The sequence below is a fragment of the Haliotis cracherodii genome, unplaced genomic scaffold, assembly GCF_022045235.1.
Source record: "Haliotis cracherodii isolate W230 unplaced genomic scaffold, xgHalCrac1.p SCAF_11, whole genome shotgun sequence".
Lineage (NCBI taxonomy): Eukaryota > Metazoa > Mollusca > Gastropoda > Lepetellida > Haliotidae > Haliotis > Haliotis cracherodii.
The window spans coordinates 44,547,542-44,570,804 of NW_027266266.1; the positions used below are offsets into that span (position 1 = coordinate 44,547,542).

The 23,263-nt window shown below is 40.2% G+C and overlaps 1 protein-coding gene across 1 annotated transcript; it reads right to left on the bottom strand.

Moving 5' to 3' along the window:
• Nucleotides 1-4,786: 4,786 nt before the first annotated feature.
• LOC139455845 (sulfotransferase 1C4-like) lies at nucleotides 4,787-9,074 on the bottom strand. The gene is made up of 5 exons (XM_071237391.1): nucleotides 8,915-9,074; nucleotides 7,835-8,164; nucleotides 7,032-7,138; nucleotides 5,683-5,830; nucleotides 4,787-4,908 (listed from the first exon to the last, which is right to left on the bottom strand). The coding sequence occupies exons 1-5, from the start codon at nucleotides 9,072-9,074 to the stop codon at nucleotides 4,787-4,789; spliced, it is 867 nt and encodes a 288-aa protein (XP_071093492.1).
• Between the last annotated feature and the right edge of the window lie 14,189 nt (nucleotides 9,075-23,263).

Genomic DNA, 23,263 nt, shown 5'->3' on the forward strand with positions numbered 1-23,263 from the left:
CGCCTTAGACGACTGGGCCACCCGTGCCCCCGTGTGTCATCGGGGATCTGACCATGAGAGGCAAGGCTACATCGGGATAGATATGAGTGCAATTTTTTATACACATGTCTAGTTACTTACCATGTTGATAATCTAAAGGTGCTCAGACTGAAACTGATCAGGATATTAAGGTTATTGTTGGCCTTAGCTGGGAGTTTTGCCAATAATTATTCTAGCTATGATAGTTGCTGTCTGATAGTAAAGAAGGCAAAAATACTCAACAGTGGTTTTACAATAGCACAGCATCAAGTCAAAAGTTCAAATAAGTACCTCTCTACAATCCGTTACTTTTTGCTCTTAATGGGCGGTAGGGTAGCCTCGTAGTTAAAGCGTTCGCTTATCACGACGAAGACCCGGGTTCAATTCCCCACATGGGGTACAATGTGTGAAGCTCATTTCTGGTGTGACGTGACAGTCCCTCGCCGTGACATTGCTGGGATAAATGCTAAAAGCGGCGTAAAACAATACTCCCTCACTCTTTATCAAACAAAATGAAAACAAACAATAGTCAGTATTGAATTTGGAAAGAGTGAGTGAGTGAGTGAGTTGGGTTTAACACCGCTTTAACAGTATTCCAGTTATATCGCGGCGTGTCAGCTTTATGTGGGAGGACAACCTTAATTCTACCATGAATTTGGAATTGACTCGATTCTGGTTGGTCAGTCAGAGGCTATTAAATCACATTAAACCCCGGGGCTCTGATTGAAACAGCTGGTTTGACAGCCGCATCACCGCGGAAGTTGATATTCATAGAATAGTACTATTTTCAGTCATTGTCGGTAGGCATATTTAAATAATTATATCTACAACTACAGGTTACAAAATGCACAGATGCGGTTACTACAATATTCAAAGGATGTGTGGCAATACATTTCGTGCAAAAAACACGACAGAAAGCAACAAAGGGAATGTATTTACGTTTTGGAGACAACAGAGAGCTTGGAATATTGGCGCTTTTCTATATACGACTGTGATGTCATATTTTTTGCGTCACAATGAGCGATATGACGTCATAGTGGTGACGCGCGATGTAGAGCGAGAGACTTGCAAAGCTTTGTTTTCTTTAGGGATGCCCACCTCATGTTAGCTTACAAAGTTGCCGTGCTTATATGATTTCAATGCCTGTCATATGTTCGAGTGAAGTATAACGGTGTAAACAAACCATATTTTGTTCGGTGATTCCGTAATTCAGATCGATAACCCACTCAAAACACTGAACTCAACTCATGACGCTTCACTCAGTATATTTGCTAACACCAAAGAGTTCGAGTTTTATTTAGTCATGGTAGAATGGAGATAAACATACTGTGTTTTCAATGTAGAGCTAGGTTACTTGTAGATTTAACCCCGCTAAATTGAATTTAGCGAGTTGATGCTAAGTGATCCTACGATCCAGGTCTCCAATGTTTACTATGTTGGTGTTAGTCGCCTAAGGCGCCGCGATTCTTGGACACGCCACCTATGTTTGCAGCTTTGAATGTTTCGTCAACCTTTTAGTGCATTCAAGTTATGCAATTGTAGCCATGTTGGGGTTTTTTAATCATGGACCCATGTTTATTGACGTCGCTTGAGCCAAAGATGTGTCAGTGAGGGTGCAGTTTTGGTATCTGTTGCCAAGTAAAATAGTGCGTTATGGCCACTATATCTATAAGGTATGAATCAGCATAGCGCATGTGCAAGGACAGGGCAGCGTTCCACACTTATTCCTCAAGCTTTTGGTGTGAAAACTCGGATGTTCACACCAGTGCTTGTCTTGGTGTAACAACTGTGATGTTCACACCGGTGCTTGTTTTGGTGTGGCAACCGGAATCTTAACACCAGAGCTTGTTTTGGTGTGGCAACCGGAATGTTAACACCGGTGCTTGTTTTGGTGTGGCAACCGGAATCTTAACACCAGAGCTTGTTTTGGTGTGGCAACCGGAATGTTAACACCAGTGCTTGTTTTGGTGTGGCAACTCGGATGTTCACACCAGTGCTTGTTTTGGTGTGGCAACTTGGATGTTAACACCAGTGCTTGTTTTGGTGTGGTAACACGGATGTTCACACCAGTGTTGTTTTGGTAGAGCATCCGGAATGTTAACACCAGTGTTGTTTTGGTAGAGCATCCGGAATGTTAACACCAGTGTTGTTTTGGTAGAGCATCCGGAATGTTAACACCAGTGTTGTTTTGGTGTGGCAACTCGGATGTTCACACCAGTGCTTGTTTTGGTGTGGCAACTCGGATGTTCACACCGGTTTTGTTTTAGTGTGGCAACACGGATGTTCACACCAGTACTTGTTTTGGTGTGGCAACTGGGATGTTAACACCAGTGCTTGTTTTGGTGTCGCAACACGGATGTTCACACCAGTACTTGTTTTAGTGTGGCAATTGGGATGTTAACACCAGTGCTTGTTTTGGTGGGACAACTCGGATGTTCACATCAGTGCTTGTTTTGTGTGGCAACACGGATGTTCACACCGGTGCTTGGTTTGGTGTGGCAACACGGATTTTCAGACCAGTGCCTGTTTTGGTGGGACAACTCGGATGTGCACACCGGTGTTGTTTTGGTGTGGTAATTTGGATGTGCACACCGGTGCTTGTTTTGGTGTGGTAATTTGGATGTGCACACCGGTGCTTGTTTTGGTGTGGTAATTTGGATGTGCACACCAGTGCTTGTTTTGTTGTGGCAACTCGGATTTGCCCACTGATGCTTGTTTTGGTGTGGTAATTTGGATGTGCACACCGGTGCTTGTTTTGGTGTGGTAATTCGGATGTGCACACCGGTGCTTGTTTTGTTGTGGCAACTCGGATTTGCACACTGATGCTTGTTTTGGTGTGGTAATTTGGATGTGCACACCGGTGCTTGTTTTGGTGTGGTAATTCGGATGTGCACACCGGTGCTTGTTTTGTTGTGGCAACTCGGATTTGCACACTGATGCTTGTTTTGGTGTGGTAATTTGGATGTGCACACCGGTGCTTGTTTTGGTGTGGTAATTCGGATGTGCACACCGGTGCTTGTTTTGTTGTGGCAACTCGGATTTGCACACTGATGCTTGTTTTGGTGTGGTAATTTGGATGTGCACACCGGTGCTTGTTTTGGTGTGGTAATTCGGATGTGCACACCGGTGCTTGTTTTGTTGTGGCAACTCGGATTTGCACACTGATGCTTGTTTTGGTGTGGTAATTTGGATGTGCACACCGGTGCTTGTTTTGGTGTGGTAATTCGGATGTGCACACCGGTGCTTGTTTTGTTGTGGCAACTCGGATTTGCACACTGATGCTTGTTTTGGTGTGGTAATTTGGATGTGCACACCGGTGCTTGTTTTGGTGTGGTAATTCGGATGTGCACACCGGTGCTTGTTTTGTTGTGGCAACTCGGATTTGCACACTGATGCTTGTTTTGGTGTGGTAATTCGGATGTGCACACCGGTGCTTGTTTTGGTGTGGTAATTCGGATGTGCACACCGGTGCTTGTTTTGGTGCCGCAACTCGGATGTTCACACCAGTGCTTTGTTTGATGTGGCAACTCCAACTCGGTAATGTACTAAAATGTCACGCTGTACAAAACTGACAACAAAATGTGAAATGTTATCAACAGCGGATTTTACGGACACCTCTTTTGGTTATGCTGTCGTCCACTTTAACGAAGTTGTCTGCTTTGTTGGGTGCCATTTTTGTTCACAAGCGTTTATGAAACATCTAATCTTTATTTGTCAATTTCGAAATTGCATTTGATGAATTAATGAAAAACAAACTTCATTTTTTTCTTCGTTGATGGAATCTTTGATGGAAATATCGTACACATGAGAGTGTAGCAAGTACATGTACATGCGTGTACCATGTAACATGTATGAATGAACACCGGTGAGAATAAAACCAGTCCCGCTTTCTAATGGAACATTGTCTATTTAAAGCTGTCCAATCAACACCAAGAATCACAAAATGACATGTGCAAATACCGAAAAGTTATTACTCTGGGTCATCTAACCCGTATAGGGGCAAGGATGGCACAGTCGTCTGAGATGCTGCAATTGGCTGTGGACTTTCCTCTCACATCAAGACACGCCATGATATAACGAAATACTGTTCAAAGCAGCGTTAAACCCAATTTACTTACTCACTCATTCTGTGCAATACTCCATTAACGTCGTTTGTGTCCTGGGCATGTGTGCTATCATATCAACGTTATCCCCAGTTCAGCACTGTCTTATAAAAAGCTTGTTATGAATCAGCAAATAATCTGTCGTTTCCGTTATTCAACCTACACTCTGAGCAGGGCGTTCTCCCTATCCTTCATTATGGCAGTGACAGCTCAACCGCCACACGAAGGCAGAGAATAACACACAAACATGTTATCCTGTGATTTTTGCTGAAACACAAACACCAAACAATATGCTTCAAGATCTGTAAATGTAATTATCCCATTAAGAATGAAACGGTATGTAAGTGCTAACATTTTATCAGAAAATCACAATGTATATGGTACATTTTGTAAATATACTCTACCTGCTACTGCACAATATAACTTACGTCTTCAGCAGAATTTCACATTTCAATTGCTTGTTCAGTGTGATTTTAACGTAATGCCGATTTCTGAGTATTGTTTGTGGAGCAGTACATGGCTACAGTTTAGCAGCTAAATCTTCTTAAGGGTCCCGTGTGTTGCTTTGGCTATGTGCATGCAGTCCAATTGCATCGTAGCTCTTGGTTACTATACTTGGTTACTTTACCAGAGATCAAACTCACACACCCTAGTGTCATCAATGTTTACGGTAGAGTGAACCTGATGTTGTCCTTGAACTTGCTGTCCTTCATCTTCTCCTGGTACAGCTTGTCAAACATCTCGTTCTGATCTGGTGTCAACCAGTTCTGCCAGTTCCCCACCTCCCCTGGAAAATAACGGGGTAAATAATGAGTGTAGTGTTCGCAGGCAACATGCTGTTAATTACATTCAGTAGTTGCACAATGATACAGGTGATGACACATATCGCCTGGAACATAACGAGGTACATGATCAACGTAGAGTGTTCACAGCTGACGCTTCTGTGCCAGAACATGTACACCACCACCAGGACATCCAGGTGGGCATTCCAGATTATAAATGACCCCTGGTATGAAATGAATGTCGTAAGACTTGACTAAAAAGGTTTGTTTGGTCAAACTTGATGACTCGGTTGTGTCATTATACCCTGATGGACACCGTCGTGCACGTGATATCAACAGCTGGCTATTTTTCTTTTCGATTATTTACAGGCCGCAATCATTATTTTTCTTAGGAACAAACACACATGAAGATATTGTTGAATTAAAAGACTACTCACTTGGTGTGTGTGTGTGCGTGCGTGCGTGCGTGCGTGCGTGCGTGTGTGTGTGTGTGTGTGCGTGTGCGTATGTGTGTGTGTTCTGAACATGAAGTCCAATTGATAACAATTATAGAGTCCCATGTTTACCGGTTTACGCTCACCCTTTAGCGAACAGCTGTTATCATCACTATTTGATAGTGAATTATAAACACATACCCATGATTTAGTCATAAATGAACAATAAACTTTGCTTTTAGCAGACATTTCTCACGATTATAGATATGCCGCTTTTCCATTTTCGACATGACTGTAGCGTCTTTGTTTTGATTTTTATGTATACCAATGGGGTCTTTTACTTGCCTTTCCGATAAACGAACTTAGGTTCATACGGTTCCTTCTCTTTCTTCATATCCTCAAAAGAACATTTGTTCGCCACGGCGTTGTACAGTGAATCATCTCCAGATACTCCCAGAAACCCTGCCAATTTCCGTATCTCTTCCACGGGGTTCTGGAGACAATATAATGTCAGGTCACAAAAGTTTTATATACTTTTTAACTCAAAGTGGATTTAACTCTTGAGAAAAATAACAGTTATACAGTTGTATCTTTTGTTATTACCACACTGAATACCATGACAAGTCGCGTGAACTGGGACGAGACGTCCACAGTAACAGGAACAACAACGGTGTTCATGACTACCAGAAGACTGGCAGCCAATAGCTTGAAAAGCTGACGTCGAGAACGTTGAAAATGTCTTAGCAATGGCTCAGGATGACAGTCACCCACGTTGTGCTTGACATTTGCAGTACCGTTTACGACAAAGGGATCACTTTACGAGACCCCACGCCATTACACGCCTACAAGAAAAAAACAGTTACGTACTTCCTCTTAGATATAAAACGTCAAATAATCAGTCTCGGTTTCTGCTGAAACAGATTTTTTTGGCCGTAAAAGATAAAATAGTGATGAAATCCATATGAATACGTCATGGAAATTTCAACGTTATCCCCAGTTCAGCACTGTCGTATATTAAGTATGTTATGAATCAGCAAATAATCTGTCGTTTCTGTTCTTCGGCCTACACACTAGGCTGATTATTTCCACGATTAAGATTCGGCGACATCGCAATCCTGCAGCTCTCAGTCGTCGAATCAGTGTAATTCGGGGGCTTGACGTCCACTGGTGTTTGCAGCCCGTGTCGGTGCTTGTCTGAGTGTCTGAAGAGATCGTTGATGTTTTGACGTCGCACAGGCCGATCTTGTCTGGGTGTTTTTACAGGAGGTTGGCCTGATCTTGGACGTTTGAGGACAGTACCACTTTGCTGATGACTTGTCTGGGGTGGACTCAGTCGAATTCGAAGAAGTTGTCTGCTGCAGTTTGGGTGGGAACGACCAGGAGCATACCCGAAGCTTGGCCTATCTCCTTTAACGTCAACCAAGGCAAGTCTGTGAACTGTGCTTTGCTTTTATGCGTTGGTTGTCTGTTGGTTTCCCACTAAATTCTTTTACGTTCATATTTCTGTGTTACCATATTGTTATATTTTAGGAATGGACAAGTAACGGTACTACTTTATTGCGTCTACTGTGAGTTGATAAATTAGTTTGGCGTAGCGGATTATTTGTTGTACTGAACTTTGTTTGTTTTGGAGTTGATTGTACTCATAACATAATTTCTGTGAAGGTATTCCAAGCAGCTGTGAACGTACTGACCTCCTTCATGTCTTCATATGAGATAATGTGTATTGGATGTCTGTCTCGCTGGATCTTGATGTCCTCCTCCCACTGGAGAACAGAGTCGAACCAGGAACCGTAGTCCGCTGCAAGAGGATGAAGTGTATTTATATAAGACATAATTCTTATGAATGTATACGTCAATGTATTTACCTTTGCATGTGTTCGTGACAGGTGCCACAATTGTGGAAAACCCCCTGTTGTCACGGTTCATAGTAATTAATTATATGGTCGTACAGTGGAGATGTCTTGTAGTTACAGGAAAGGTTTTGTCGCTTCCACTTACTTATTTTTGTGTTTAACCACCTCCAAAATTTTCACAGATGGGAGCAGGCGCGCAGTAGGGTGAAGAACGGGTCCAAACTCAATGCGTTGATGGTCTTCATGCTTTCCCTAACATTCCCCACAGCCCCCCACTTAATATGTGAACTATAGTGGAAGCGAATCCTATATGGCAAGATAGAAATAAACGTAACCGAGAGCTGCTTCCATTCCAGGTATCTACAGTTCACTTTACTTACGTAAGTTGCATTTCTATATTCGACCTTGCTTTTCGAAAAAGCAAAACAAAATCTGTTGGCCAGAGGAAAATTTGCTGGCGGCGGGAGGTGAGAAACAAGTACCTTGACAATCATTACCCATTTCATCTATATTCCCAAGCCCGAATTAAAATATGATGCAGATAGAATCACAGGGATTTGTAACGCTCAAAAGAGCAGCTACATGTATATGGTACACTGGGTTTTTTTTAGTTACAAGCCTCTGTGGATAAAATGTCTTACTTTTGCCAGCCAGGAAGAAAGGGAGATAATCGTTAAACGATCCACTGTACCCTCTGTAAAATTTCTTGAAAGACCTATGGTGGTGATAGTAGGACAAGGCAACATCCTTAGGGTTTCTCAAGAGATAGATAAGCCGACACTTCTTCTCTCTGGCTTGTAACGGAAGTTGGTTGTACCGGACATGCGTGTTGAGGACACGAGGGGATGCTGGGAAGGCGTCAATGACTTCCTGTGTCTGGAATTCCACCATGAGCTCACTCTTGCTGTGAGGGATGGCATTCGCACTTCCCTGGAGCAACATGGATGTCACTTCCCAGAGCCAGTGGGTACCTGAGATCATTTGAAATGTAATGTATGAGTATTGTTATTGCTTTTTTTTGTACTACAATAAAACACAGCTTAAACTCCCTGGTACAAAATGTTTTCTTTCATTTGTCTGTTTTGTTTGATGTTTTGTGTCCTTTTCTACAAATATTAAATATAATATTAAATATAAGTATTCCTCTAGTGATGCTTTAGTGATGCCGTTTCAATCAGAAGTGTTTTTTGTGATTTGATACCTCTGAATGACAAATCAGAATCGAGTATTATTCAAACTGATGGTAGCATTGTTACTATTCAAACACAATTATTCTTATTACTCGCCCGTAAAGAGATCACCCGTTTAATAACAATAAGCTGGTATAACACAGTGCTTAATACCGAAGCGGGTGGAAATATACTGCTGGAAGAAGTTTCACTAACAAATATTGAAAACTCTCAACATCCCTTGGCTAATTCAAAGACATTGCGTGCAGAGATAATATATCCCAGAGAGGACGCTAGGCTGACGTCACATGTCATTGTTTCGCCGATGTGTTCAGCAAAAACATTTACAAATGACGTCATTGAGTATTATGACGTGATTGTAAACTTTGTGGTTGGGACATCGCTCCATATATATATATATATATATATATATATATATATATATATATATATATGTGTGTGTGTGTGTGTGTGTGTGTGTGTGTGTGTGTGTGTGTGTTTGTGTGTGTGTGTGTGTGTGTGGCTAAAAGTCACTATAACCTGTAAAGCTACCTGATTTGGGATATGCAAGAAGAAAGATATCGTCGCCTTTGACCTTCATCTGTGGCAAACCCTTGATTGTTTCCGGGTCAACCAGAGGATACCGAAAGCCATCGACCTCCAAGAAGCTGATAGAGTTACCTCCCATGTCATGGTCCTCGACAACAGACATGCTGTTTAAGCGGCTGATGGAAAAATACATATGTATGAAGGACATTCACATTTGCAAGATGCATACAAAATGTGACCATACAAGTCATGACAGTGCATCATGGAGTATGTGTGCCTGTTTTTGTTGGTTTCAAAATATCCACAAATAAACCATATGCCATCGAAAGTATATCCTTCTAAATGCAGCTCTGTCGGAAATGCCGAATGTGTCTTATACCTACCAACTTCGAGCGAGTAAGTTTGGTTTAACGCCGCTTTTAACAGTATTCCAGTTATATCGCGGCGTGTCGGCTTAATGTGTGAGGAAAGCCCGAAGTGATGCAGGTCTCAGACGTTTACCACTTCGGTGAAACTCACGAGCACGGGTATAATCGGGACGAACCGGGATTCGAACCCACAATCATAGGTTTCTGGCGTGCCCAAGGGACGCAACTCAGAGCGAATCGCGGCGCCATAGACGACTGGGCCACCAGTGCCCCATACCAACTTCGAAATAGGCTTTTACGACAATCATGTTAAGGGTTACCAGCTGTGCCCCAGAATTCCAACATGGCAAAGGATTATGAAACTATTGGTACGAAAATAAATGTCAACTATTGTTTTTTTTTGTTCGCATTGCGACAGAAAACACATTTCAACAAGAACGCAAATTACATCTTTGTCTAATTTAGTAAGTAAACATTTCTAACTTTTCAGCACAATACAACCCACACTGTCCAAAGCGATGATTCCCCATCCATAATCATAAAAGATCTCTGCTTAAGCAGAGTCCATTGTTGAATTTTCGACTGTATAATACGCATGTGTTTATGAATCACAAAGAGTGACGATACCTGGTGTTCGCGAAAAGTTGATCGCATCCTGTCCTGCCAGTGGCACCAGTCATAATCTAATCTGATAAGTCGTAAATACATTGTTATGCACCTGTGACGAAGTCACAGTGATATGATAGTTTTGGTTTGAGCAAATAGCTTTCAACAGCGCATGCAAAAGTCACGTCATGTCAAATATCAAGCTCAAGTTCGAATTCACCAGAAAACGACAGTTGTTCCTGAATAGAGATTGTAGTGAAGCAGTTTACATAGCTGTCTTACCTTGAGGGGAGTGGCGTTTCACCTGTCTGATGTGTTTGTGGACGGGGTTTTATCTATGCGACAATCCACTGACCCGTGAAATTACGACCCGTATCGAAACCGTGTTTCAGCATGTTATTGGAGCGCTGGGAAGGGCAGGAGAGGTTGGGGTGTCGTTCGTTTTGACAGAGGTGAGATTATCGAAAGAGTTTGACGGCCAGGAAAGTGGGTATGTTGGGCGAGATGTTGGGAGTGTTTGGGGCGGTTCGTATGGGCGTAAGTTCTCTGTGTGAAGAAAGAGGTAAAAGGAGAAGAAAGGTTTGCAGAGGTAAAAGGACAATGGGTAGCCGTTGGGCAAATGTTTCACCCATCAAGCCGAAGGTCTAGATTTTATTCCCGACATTGTTTCCTCAGTAATATTGTTGACGCGGCGTAACCAATATTCACCCACTCAATTTGAGTGGAAGAACATGTTGTTAGTTGGTTGGTTGGTTTGTTGTTTTACGCCGCACACAGCACTATTCCAGCTTTATGATGGCGGTCTGTAGATAATCCAGTGACTCATATCGTGAACATCGATCCACGCAATCAACCAAGTCAGCGAGCCTGACCACCCCATCCCGTTAGTCGCCTTTTACGGCAAGCATGGGTTGCTGAAGACCTGCTCTACCCCGGATCTTCACTGGTCAGGAGAACATGTGAGTGGGCGGATAGGTGTGTACTGCAGATCTTGAGGAAATAGAGTTAGTTGTTTATGGGTTTGAGGGGCGTGGGAGGTACAATCATACATTTTGCTCCAGTTTACTCTTTGGGAGACAAGGGAAAAGGGATTAGTTGTATCCCCTTGGTTCCAGTCTGCGGTGCTAGAATATCCGGAATATGCTTATGTAACAAACAATGTTGTTTTAAGTGCTTAAATATCTGTGTTACGGGCCAAGTCCCAATAGATGTTGAGGTAAGGTCAGTTTCAATAGGGCTATGATCAAACAGATTCATCTGGTCACTTCCAAGTTGTGAAGATACAGCACAGAGTGAGAGCGGTGAGACGTTCTAACGCATCGGCAGTCTTTCCAATAAAAGCAACCAAACACTTTTCATGATCATAACAAGTCTCACACACTAGCCAACATACTGTGGCGACAGTCGTAAATGACCATTATAAAAGGGTTGCTCGATATCAAAACAAAATGTATGTTAAAACAAAAAACAGATATCAAAATCTACCCTCATATCATGAGAGTATGATGTGGTGGGATTTCATAAATGCAGTGAGGTCATTTTATTTCACAAATACAACGCTTCCCGGATAATTATGAAGGAAAGGGGATATCCTGATTTGACCAGACTATCAGCGATGGCGAATGTCAAATGTTTTTGATTTAATTGGATTTTTCATTGTAAGTAAAGGCCAAAGGCAGTTAAGATGTCACACTTAATCCGAGATTGTCGGTCGTGTGCACGTATTAACCCATACTACCTTATAATGTCGCCAGTCTCTGTTAGGAATCTAGTTCAGCACGTGATCTTTCCGCTTTGGAAATGAGACATTTCTGTGCAGAGCTTGTGACGTTTATGTCCATACAATATGCGGCCTCGCGAGTCAGGATGACGCGTGTTCCTGAATTAGAGTGTCAGTGCACTACATGAAAATCTGGATTTGTTTTTGCTTGGAATACATCAGAACTATACGTAGTCTGTAAATGCAGTCACTTCTTTCTATTTATTATTCCCTTCGCGAAGTGGGAGGGGGATATAGAAATGTGTGCTGAACTGTTTTTTTTTCATGTTTTGGTATTTCTGAAAACATATCTTGTGTGTTTCCAAAGCAACAAACTGGAATAAAACTTAAATACGCATATCATCGGTTTCCATAGCATTACTCGGAGTGAGTGAGTTTGATTTTACGCCGCTTTTAGCAATATTCCAGCAATATCACGGCGGGGGACACCAGAAATGGGCTTCACACATTGTACCCATGTCGGGAATCGAACCCGGGTCTTCGGCGTGACGAGCGAACGCTTTAACCACTAGGCTACCCGAGCATTACTCGGAAACCGTTTTATATCATATTATGAAACTATTAACATTTATCACCAAAACTGGCTATTGTAATATCAAGGTGGAACAATATATATCGAATCTGCTTCGATGTTACAACTGTCAGAAGTTTGGCCATGGTGCCCAATCTTGTAGAAATCGCATGACAAGCTTCCGATGTGGTGAAGCTGCACATGAAGGTTCAGATTGTCTGACACCTCCAAAATGTGTTAATTGCTTTGGAGAGCATACGTCTTCATCAAAATCATGTCCAATCTGGAAGTATGTGTTTGAAATAAACAAATTCAAAATTCAAAAGAGTATTACTTATCATGAAGCCAAACCTTTATTCAATGCAACCTCCCCTGCAAAAGCTGGTATGTCATAATCTGCAATTGTTTCCCGCCCGATTACCAAAATCAGTTAAGTCTGTAGCAAGTCAGACTGACATCACCTGGGCAAACACAGATAAGTACACAGCTATCAAATCAACTTCAACTGTTGATGAGGCTATTGCATCAACTGAATCTCCGACTGATCATCCAACAAGAATTTCATCTCCCATTGTGAAACATGCAAGTAAAAAGAAGACTATTCAAAACGGTCAGATCGAGTGCCCAAGGGTTTTCGTGATCCTGTGCAGCTTTTTAATGAATTTCAGATACTGTAAGACATAAATGTCTCCCCGATCCTCGAGCTCGCAACAGAAGCAAGTCACCTCAGGCAGGGAAAAGTAGATCTCCAGTGCTTCCACCGCCAATAACATGAACAATTATAACTCTTTAATTCAGTGGACTTGCAGAGGTCTATAAAGCTAGGTCCAATTTTAAAGAAATTCAATTATTGGTACAGGAACTTGAGCCAATTTGTCTTCAAGAGACATATCTTAAGCAAACAAATACATTTGACTTTCGTTAGTTCATATCATTCATTTTCCCCTCCGGGTGTTAAAGCCACTGGAGGATCTTTCATCCTGGTGCGACAGGTTGTGATTCACAGTCCTGTGTCTCTATCTCAAAGCTATTGCAATACGTCTTACTTTGCACATTGCATTTACTTTGTGCTAACTCTGTATTCTTCCCTGCTCTAATCTTAACCGTTCTGAACTACAATCTCCATATGACAGACAACAGACAATTGTATTCGGTACTTCAGGCCACCGGCCCATAATACAATGGAAATATACTGTATATATATATTTGCATGCTGAGTAGATTTAATAATGATTTACCGTCCAACACTGTGTTTCCGTTCGAATGTTCATGACTTGGAAGAGAAATTTACCTGAGCTTTATTTTATAATTTGTTCGTTTTCAGCTGACATAAGTCTTATACAATTCTCAATAGCGGGAGGGGTGACGAGACGATTGGGGAAAGAGTTTCTTCTTGCTCTAGAATACTGGTCACAAATCATAGGAACATGGAATTCATCTTCAACATGGCTATGTCCCATCGAAAAACAGAAAGTGCAGACACGTTCATTATATGGGATGTTGTTGTGACGCCGCAGTACAACAGCAAGTCTGAAATTACTGCACCGGAACATGGCTATAAGTCTACGTTGGTAAGAAGACATATCACAAGTAATATATGATTCCATATTTAGTAATGACTTGAACTGTGAGTAGTAATTGCATTTCGTTGATGATGTCAGGGAAAAGTGCCAATTTGAGTGAGGCAGTCGTAAAATCTGTCATGAAATGTTGAATATTACCAATGTCTTGGCTTAGCCAAACAAAACCAAATCCAAACTGGAATAAAATCATTCTAATATGTGATGCCCATGTAATTTTACCATTATCATCAAGAGATTTTAGTATATAATAAGCTTGGATGGGTAGCTTGTGTTGTTCCATCTGAATTAGTCTGCACCAGTACTTGACTTCTCTTGTCGTGTAGTTATAGTGTAGGGGCATCCTACCACAGTCTCCTGGAACCATGTTGTTATTGGTGACCTTACTTTCAAAAAGGATTTGCAGAATCTGTTATGGACACTCTCAATAATGTTACAGTAGCTGGTTCCCCAGATCTCTGATCCATAACATAGGATTGGTGAAATCATAGCATCAAAATATTAAAAAGATCATGGTGATTAATGTATCCAAATTGTTTTTGATAATTATATATTGATAAAAGTGCTTTCCTTGCCTGGGCTGCTAGACATGCTTAGGCTCTGGTCCAAGATAACTTTGGTGAGAAAATTATTCCTAAATATCTGTACATGTTGACAGCTTCTATCTTTTCATAACTGCGAAGAGGACCTCCATTCCGAAATACTATTATTTTAGTCTTATTCAGATTGACTTCCATGCCAGTATCATCACGGAATTTCTCCAAGGTCTTTATTTTCTTTTGAAGCTGTAGAGCAGTATCTTGACACATAATCAGCATCTCTATATGATCAGCTTCCTAACCCTGTATCATAATGGGTGATCTGAATGGTCAAAATCCTTTATGGGGAAGCGTCAATCTAAATTCTAGAGGGAAACTTTTATCTCGGATAATAACATATGTAGTTATAATTATGGTTCCAATAAAACTTTACATCCTGCTGCTAGGACGCATTCTGCGTTAGATCTGTCGCTATCAGATTCTAACTTGTTAAATGAATTTACTTGGTGGGTCAATGACGATTTGTGTGGAAGCGACAATTTCCCTACAATTCTGAAAACTAATAACCCATCTGACGTTCCGCCCTCATCACGGTGGAACGGCCAACTGGTCTTTATTTCAAAACCTGACAAGTTAACACGTGACATTTTCAGGAATGCTCCTGACGCTATTAAGCTGTTCCCGGAACAACTGAATGAAATTGCTGATGAAACGATAACAAAGTCCTCTGCTAAAGATAATGAAGTGTTTTCACTCCATTAGCTACATACTGCCCTTGGCACTATCAGCTCCTGAAGCCTTTTGCCTCAGTTATGTCTTGAGACACTTTTAGACATTTATGACCAGATTATGATCCTCCATCATGGCATAATGCCATTGTAATCCTCATACCTAAACCTGGACTAGATCATTCTGATCATCATTCAAATTATAGACCAATATCATTAACAACCTGTGGAACTATGGAACGGATTGTAAATAATCGTTTAATAAGGTACCTGGAAACCAACAACCTCATTACAAATATTAAATGTGGTTTCCGTAAAAACAGAAGTAGCATTGATCATTTGGTACGTTTAGAATCGTACGTCAAAAATGCCATTGTCAACAAATAACATGCTGTATCCATCTTTTTCGAGCTTGAAAAAGCATACGATACGACGTCGAAGCATGATATTCTTAAAGAGTTACATGATTCTGGATTGAGAGATCGTTTGCCTCAGTTGGTATCCAAGTTTTTAACAGGCAGACAGTTTCAATTTCGTGTGGGTCATACCCTGTCTGACCATTGTAATCATGATCAGAGTGTCCCACAGGGCAGTATTCTATCTGTTACTTTATTTAGCATAAAGATCAATAGCCTTTCCAAAGTTTTAAATGACTCGCTTGATGGGTCACTTTTTTGTGGACTTCAATATGTTATGTCGTGACAAAAATATGCTTACTATCGAAAGACAACTACAGTTATGTCTTAAAAAAATTCAGAAATGGTCACTTGAAAATGGCTTTAAATTTTTAAAGCCAAGACCAGCTGTATTCATTTTTGTAGGAAGTACATGTACCATAAAGATCCCGAACTATTTTTAGATGCCAATCCTATCAAAGTTGTAGAGGAAGCCATGTTCCTGGGACTCAGTTTTGATCGCAGGCTCGCTGACTTGGTTGATGCATGTCATCGATCCCAATTGCGTGGATGGATGCTCATAATATCAGTCACTGGAGTATCTGTTCCGATTATTTACAGACCGCCGTCATACAGCTGGAATATTGCTGGGTGTGGCGTTAAACAACAAACAACAACAACAATTGGTTTTTCGACATGAAAATCTACAAATGAGAGCAAAATATGACTAACATCGCTCAATATTTACATATGGGATCAGAGGACGGTGACAAAGTAGCAAGTACCACTGTCGTTGGATAAAAAATATATATCTTTCCGAATACCAGGCTGTAGCTCATTTTTTACTGCTGAAGCAAAGACTATTCTGACTGCCTTGGCATATGTTCAACATCAATGAAAATGTAAACAATGTCATCTTTTCAGATTCCCTGTCATGCCTTCAGGCACTAAAAATGTGTCTTCCACGTATCCATATCTTCTTGACATTTTAGAGTTGTATAATGATCTTTCTACTGGCAATTACGACATGGTTTATTGTTGGTTACCGAGTCATGTCGGCATAACCGGAAACACAAAAGCTGATGTTGCAGCTAAAGCAGCCCTGGATAAATCTGACTCCCACCTTCTGATGCCGTACTCTGATTATAAACCTTATATCAGAAATTATATCAGGCAGTAAATGCAGACGAGGTGGAATACCCAGTTAGGTGCAAACAAACTTCACGTGCTAAAACCAACTATAGATTATACTTACTTGGGTTGCCAGTCAATACATGATGAAGTCATTCCACAACGATGTCGCATTGGCCACAGTCGTTATACTCACGAGTATTTATTGAAAGGCGAGGATCCTCCATTTTGCATTCCTTGTGATAAGAGAATCACTGTCAAGCACGTTTTATTTGACTGTGTAGAGTTTTCTCTCACAAGGGATACTTTTTATCAAGTTTCAAATTTAAGGGATATTTTTATCAAAGTAAATTCAGATTTCATTATAGATTTTTTAAAGGAAATAGGACTGATCAATAGCTTTTAAATAAATGTGTGTTAACTTAGATGTAATTGATAATTTATATTATTCTGGTTGTGTCATTAAATGGTGTTGAAGTACAGTAAAATCATTGTCCCCTGATTGTGACACATAAATCCTCATAATATCTAAGTACATTGCAGAGAACAAGAATTTTAATACATTTCATATTTGGATTGTGCCTGATGTATCCATGGTAGGGATGCGGTGGAGGCAAGGTATTTTAATAGTATAAAATGTAAAGTATATGTGTTGATTAGACGTTTTAGTATTAGAATGTGTTAGTTATTAGATTCCAATCTGTGATGTCATGCTGATGTTTTACTGTCCTTTGTGACAGGTATTTATCTTTCAATGTGTATCACCATATGGCTGAGCTACTGCCGATGTGACGTTAAAGTTTAACTCACTCACTCACTTGTCACTTGAATGGTGATACTTAGATCTAATACGAAACAGATGAGGCAGTCTCACTGGTCTCCTCTATTTCTAGTTCAGGTGGGTGCATAAGTGTGTGTGTGTGGGGGGGGGGGGGGGGATTGGTTCGGAATTGACGGTCTCCGGCCATGTATATTCCTAAAGATCAAGTTAAACATCTTGGCCAAACTGCATTGTTTTGAAATTGCCTCTCCAAGCAAAAATGCATAAAGAAAAACATCAACAAGAAGGGTAGCACAGTTGGCGCACATGGGGATGCCTACTTTTTGCCTAAATGTCTTACATCCAGTTTTTACATACATGTTTACAGCTTTTCACACATTGCTTTCTCATTTAACTTCAAATGGCAAATCACCATATCCGTGCTCGTGGGTTTCACCGAAGTGGTAAACGTCTGAGATCTGCATCACTTCGGGCTTTCCTCACACATTAAGCTGACACGCCGTGATATAACTGGAATACTGTTAAAAGCGGCGTTAAACCCAACTCACTTACTCAGATGGCAAATGATTTAATTTCAAACAAATTGCCCTAAAGATAGATATGTAACTGTATCTGGTCACCACGTCTTGTAACAAACGCCATGGGGTAAGGAATGAAGATTCCCCTTAAGTTTGTCATGTTGGATAGTTGTGTACACAGAAAAAATCAAAGTTTTGAAAGAATTGAACCTGGTTCTTTTCTGAGATCGTAAAAATCCTTTGAGTTTTTGAGAATCCACATAGTATTAATTTCACTTGCCTCAAATGCTTTCTGTGAAAATATAAAGAAAGTCATTCCTTGATTGCATTAAGGATTATGGTTAATCATTGAGACAGGGATTTGGTGGTACATTTGCTGGACCCAGCAATATATCTCTCTGTGTACAGATGTTTTTTTATCGAGCTTTTGAATCCAGTACAAAAGTGAGTGAGTGAGTTAAGATTTAACGTCACATCGGCAGTATTTCAGCCATATCGTGACAAGAAGTACATTAATAATACACATATTTAGACAATATAAAAAGCTGTCAACGATGGAGAGTACACTAACTAGAATATCACAGAGTATATTTAAAACTAGTTGAGAATATATAAAAGGCATAAGTATAAGTGAACAACACAATATAAAAATGGGCTAGAGATCGTCAGTAACTAAAGGGAGATCACCATACTAGGGACTATGGGACTTACAGTGCCTTTGCTTCCTGTGTGGACCCCAGCAGGATTTATATGATCCCTTCAGTCCCTGGCGACAGTGTATCAATTAAGCCAAAGATTAAAATAACGAATATTCTACGCTTAAAAGCCTGGTATGCAGAAAAATACTTCGAATGATATGGGACTTACATACCCTCTTAGGGGGACAATAATTTTACGCTACTTCAACCCCCCTCGAGTGTACAGCCACTAACAATCTAAGGTATGAATTTTGCACTACCAATTTTTAAAACAATACAGCAACTACATCAAAATTTATGTATAAGTTCTATTTCTTTAAAAAAAACATAGTATTAAATGAGAGTTAACTTTACTAAAAAGGTCCTTCATTGCTTTTACACTGAAATATTTATCCCTTGTGATGGAAAAATCAATACAATCAAGCAGGGCATGCTTTACCGTGATTCTTTCATCACAAGGGATACAAAACGGAGGATACTCACCTTTTAATATATACTCATGTGTATATCTCGAGTGGCCAATACGACATCGTCGCATAATGACCTCTTCAAATCTGGACTGACAGCCCAAGTAGGTGTAACCAATATTTGGTTTAATTTCATGTAGTCTATTGATACCTACTTGGGTGTCCCACTTCTTTTGCGTCACATCATTGATGTAAGATCTAATAACTGGTTTATAATCAGTGTATGGGATAAGAAGTGGTGTCACAGATTTGTTGAGTGCTGCTTTTGCAGCAGCAGCCATTGTGTTACCAACGATTCCAACATGGCTTGGTAACCAACAAAAGACGATGTCATATTGGCCAGTAGCAAGATCATTAAATAATTCAAGAACTGGGATTAAAAGTGGATGTTTGCATGACATATTTTTAGTCGCCCGAAGGCACGAAAGAGAATCTGAGAAAATAATGAATTGTTTATGTTTAGATTGGTTTTTGATATATTTTAGTGCTGTAAAAATGGCGTTTGCTTCTGCTGTAAAGATGGAACTGTTATCTGGTAAACGCGAAGATAATGTCCAATGACAGTGGCACTAGCAACAGCACCACCATCCTTGGATCCATCAGTACATATAGATTTATAAGTGTCATAAGTGTTTCTTAATTGATTGTATTCTTGTTGGTAAATAAGTTGATTAGTGTTTGATTTCTTTAATTAGGTTAATGTGAGGTCTACCTCTGGCCTTACCATTTGCCAAGGAGGTGATGAAAACAGTTGAGAGGCAGCAATATCGTGCAATTTAATATTAGAAACAAACATGGCAGACTGGATTCTTATTCCGACTGGTGGAACGAGAGATGATTTTTTTATTGTAAATATCTTGGTAAAGAAGATTAAAGACACAATTAAAAGCTGTATTTGACAGATTAGAAAATAATTTAGTGACATATTGTAAAGATAATTTCAGACGGCGTTGTTCAAGAGAAGGTTCATCCGCTTCTACATACAAACTGTGAATTGGAGACGTCCTAAAGGCTCCAAGGCAAAGCCTCAGTCCTTGGTGATGGATAGTATCTAGTTTGTTTAGATTACTTTTACATGCTCCACCATAGACGATGGAGCCGTAATCAAGTTTTGAACGGATCAATGACCTGTTTAAGTGAAGGAGGGTTGTCTGATCCCCTCCCCACTTTGAATTAGATACAACTTTTAACAAATCGAGCACCTTCAGGCATTTAACTATAAGTGATTTAATGTGTGGTAAGAAAGTTAAATGGCTATCAAAGATGAGTCCCAAGAATTTCGCCTCCTTTACAACTTTGATAGGGGTGCCATTCAAAAATAATTCAGGGTCTTATGCGGCTTATATTTTCTGCAGAAGTGTATACAATTAGTTTTAGATTTAGAAAATTTAAACCCGTTCTCTAGACACCACTTGTGAATTTTATTGAGACAGATTTGAAACTGCCTCTCTATTGTTTGCATATTTTTCCTACAACAAGATAGAATCATCCACAAAAAGTGATCCATCTACTGAATCACTTAAAACCTTTGACAGACTATTTATTTTGATAAGTGACAGACAAAATACTGTCTTGCGGGACACCCTGATCCTGATTGTAATGGTCAGACAGGGTTGAATCCACTCGGACTTGAAATTACCTGTCTGTTAAAAACTGAGATATAAAATGAGGTAAACGACCTCTTAAGCCAAAATCATGTAAATCCTTTAAAATGCCATGCTTCCGGGTAGTATATCATATGCTTTCTCAGGATCAAGGAAAATTGATACTATGTGTTGTTAATTAACAATAGCATATTTAACGAAGGATTCTAACCGTACTAAATGATCAATATTCTATTTTTCCGGAAACCACACTGAATATTTGTGAGAAGGTTATTGGTTTCCACATACCAAACTAATCTATTATTCACCATTCGTTCCATGGTTTTGCAAATACAACTGGTTAACGATATAGGGCGATAATTTTAGGGATCTGTATGATCCCGGTCAGGTTTTGGTATGGGGACTACAACGGCATTATGCCACGAAGGAGGAAAATTCCCTGAAGTCCATATTTGGTCAAAAATGTCTAAAAGTGTCTCAAGACATGATTTAGGCAAATGCTTTAATAACTGATAGTGGATAATATCATCACCTGCTCGTGCAATGAAAATACTTCATTGTAATCTTCACCATTGTTTGAATCAAAATTAACATTTTTCTTTTCCTGTTTTTTCGGATATCTCTGAAATTCAGGAACATAATTTAATGATGACGAATTTTTGCAATTTTATCAGTTATACATTTATCACCGTCTTTAAGATGGTGTACAGACGATTTGGAACCTTTGCCTTTTATTCTTTTAACCATGTTCCATACCTTGGACATGGGTGTACGTGAATTGAATTTGGAGGCATAGTTCCTCCAAGATTGGCGCTTATTTTTCTTATAAGCTCGTCGAGCTTTAGCACTAGTAATTTTGACATTATTCAAATTATGAACAGCAGGGTGTTGGCGGAAATACTTTTCCGCTTTCTTCCTACACTTTCTTGCATGTTTACAGTCGTTAGTAAACCATGGTTTACGAATATGAGGATTTGCAGAGGACTTAGGAATTGTTTGGTCAGCAATATCATTGAGTTGAGCCGAAAACAATTGTATGGGATCTGGTACATTTCTGCTGAAATTGTCAGGCTTTAATTGTTCTATGCATAATATTTCATACAAAGACCAATTTGGCTTTGTAAAATTCCACCGCGATGAAGGTGGGTCATCATTCGGTTTTACAGCTTTTTGAACAGTAGGGAAGTGATCAGTACCACAAAGATCGTCATGTACGGACCATTCAAATTCATTGTAAATATCTGAATCTGTGCGGGATAGATCAAGTGCAGAATGGGTTCAATAATCTTCAATGATTATTGTTTGTACTTGCACTTCCCCATAAAGGGTTATGCCCGTTTAAATCGCCCATGATGATGCAGGGCTTTGGAAGCTGATCATATAGCTTTTAAATATCAGACTGTTGAAGAGCAGATGAAGGTGAAATGTACAAAGAGCACAAAGTAATTGTTAGGTGCAAAGTTAATCGTACTGCACAGGCTTGAAGATTGGTATGAAGGGAAACAGGGCTGTGGATCACTCCCTGCTTCACTAAAATCGTAGATCCTCCAGTACATGTAGCTTTATTTCCCGGTGGAGAAAATGAATGATATGACGTATACTGACGCAAATCAAAGTTGTTGGTGTGCTTAAGGTATGTCTCTTGGAGACAGATGTTCTAAAATCTTGTACCAACAATTGTATCTCATTAACATTCTTCCTGAGTTCTCTGCAATTCTACTGAATCAAATTTAGGGAGCCACTCATTGAGGCTCAACTGGGGATCTAGAACGTGTCGAATGGCCACTACCACTTACTGGGTGTGATGGAGTGACGTCCATATCAAGCGGTTCAAACGAATTGTGAACCGTTACAGGGGTTTCTAAAAACGGAGGCACCTCCACATGCTGGAGTGCCCTGATTTTTTCCCTCTTTGTACTGTTTCTTTTTCTTATTTGTCATGGGTACTGTCTAAATTTCATGTTCAGATGGGTCAGATGGTGGTTCAGATGGATCTGGTGTTGGATTCTCTGTCTGAGAGGCTGATGAACTCGTCTGTCTATTTTGCGTCTCATCAAGTGTGACCTGTGGATCTGTCACCCAAGATATGTCTGTTTGACATGAAATAGAAGTTGTAACCTTGGGAGCAGTTGGAACAGGAGCAGGAGAAGAATAAACTGCAGCAGAATACGTATAAGTATGAGGTGAAGATTGAGGAGGGACTTATTTCTTTGCTTCAAACAAAGAGACATTGTTTGTGTACTTAATTTTGAGGATTTGCGACTGATGTTCAAATTTTGGGCAGGATTTTGATGATGCCAAATGTGGTCCATCACAATTGGCACACTTGATTTCATTTCTGCACTCAGGGCTCTCATGAGCACAACTGCAACGAATGCAGACAGTTTTGTGAGTGCAGGTCTTGGCATATATACCCCCACACCGATGTTACAATAGCCTGCTTTAATTGATTTGGGGAGAGTAGAGAGTCTGAAAGAAAACAGGTAGGTGTTTTTTTTGATAATATTATTGTCTTGTTTTCTAGTGAAACGTTTCACAGAGGTAACGCCTTGATTTGTCAATGCTGCTTTAATTTCTTCTTCCGTCATGTCAGACAGACACTTTGCTCGATCTCTAACAATTCCTCGACAGGAGTTCAGAGACATG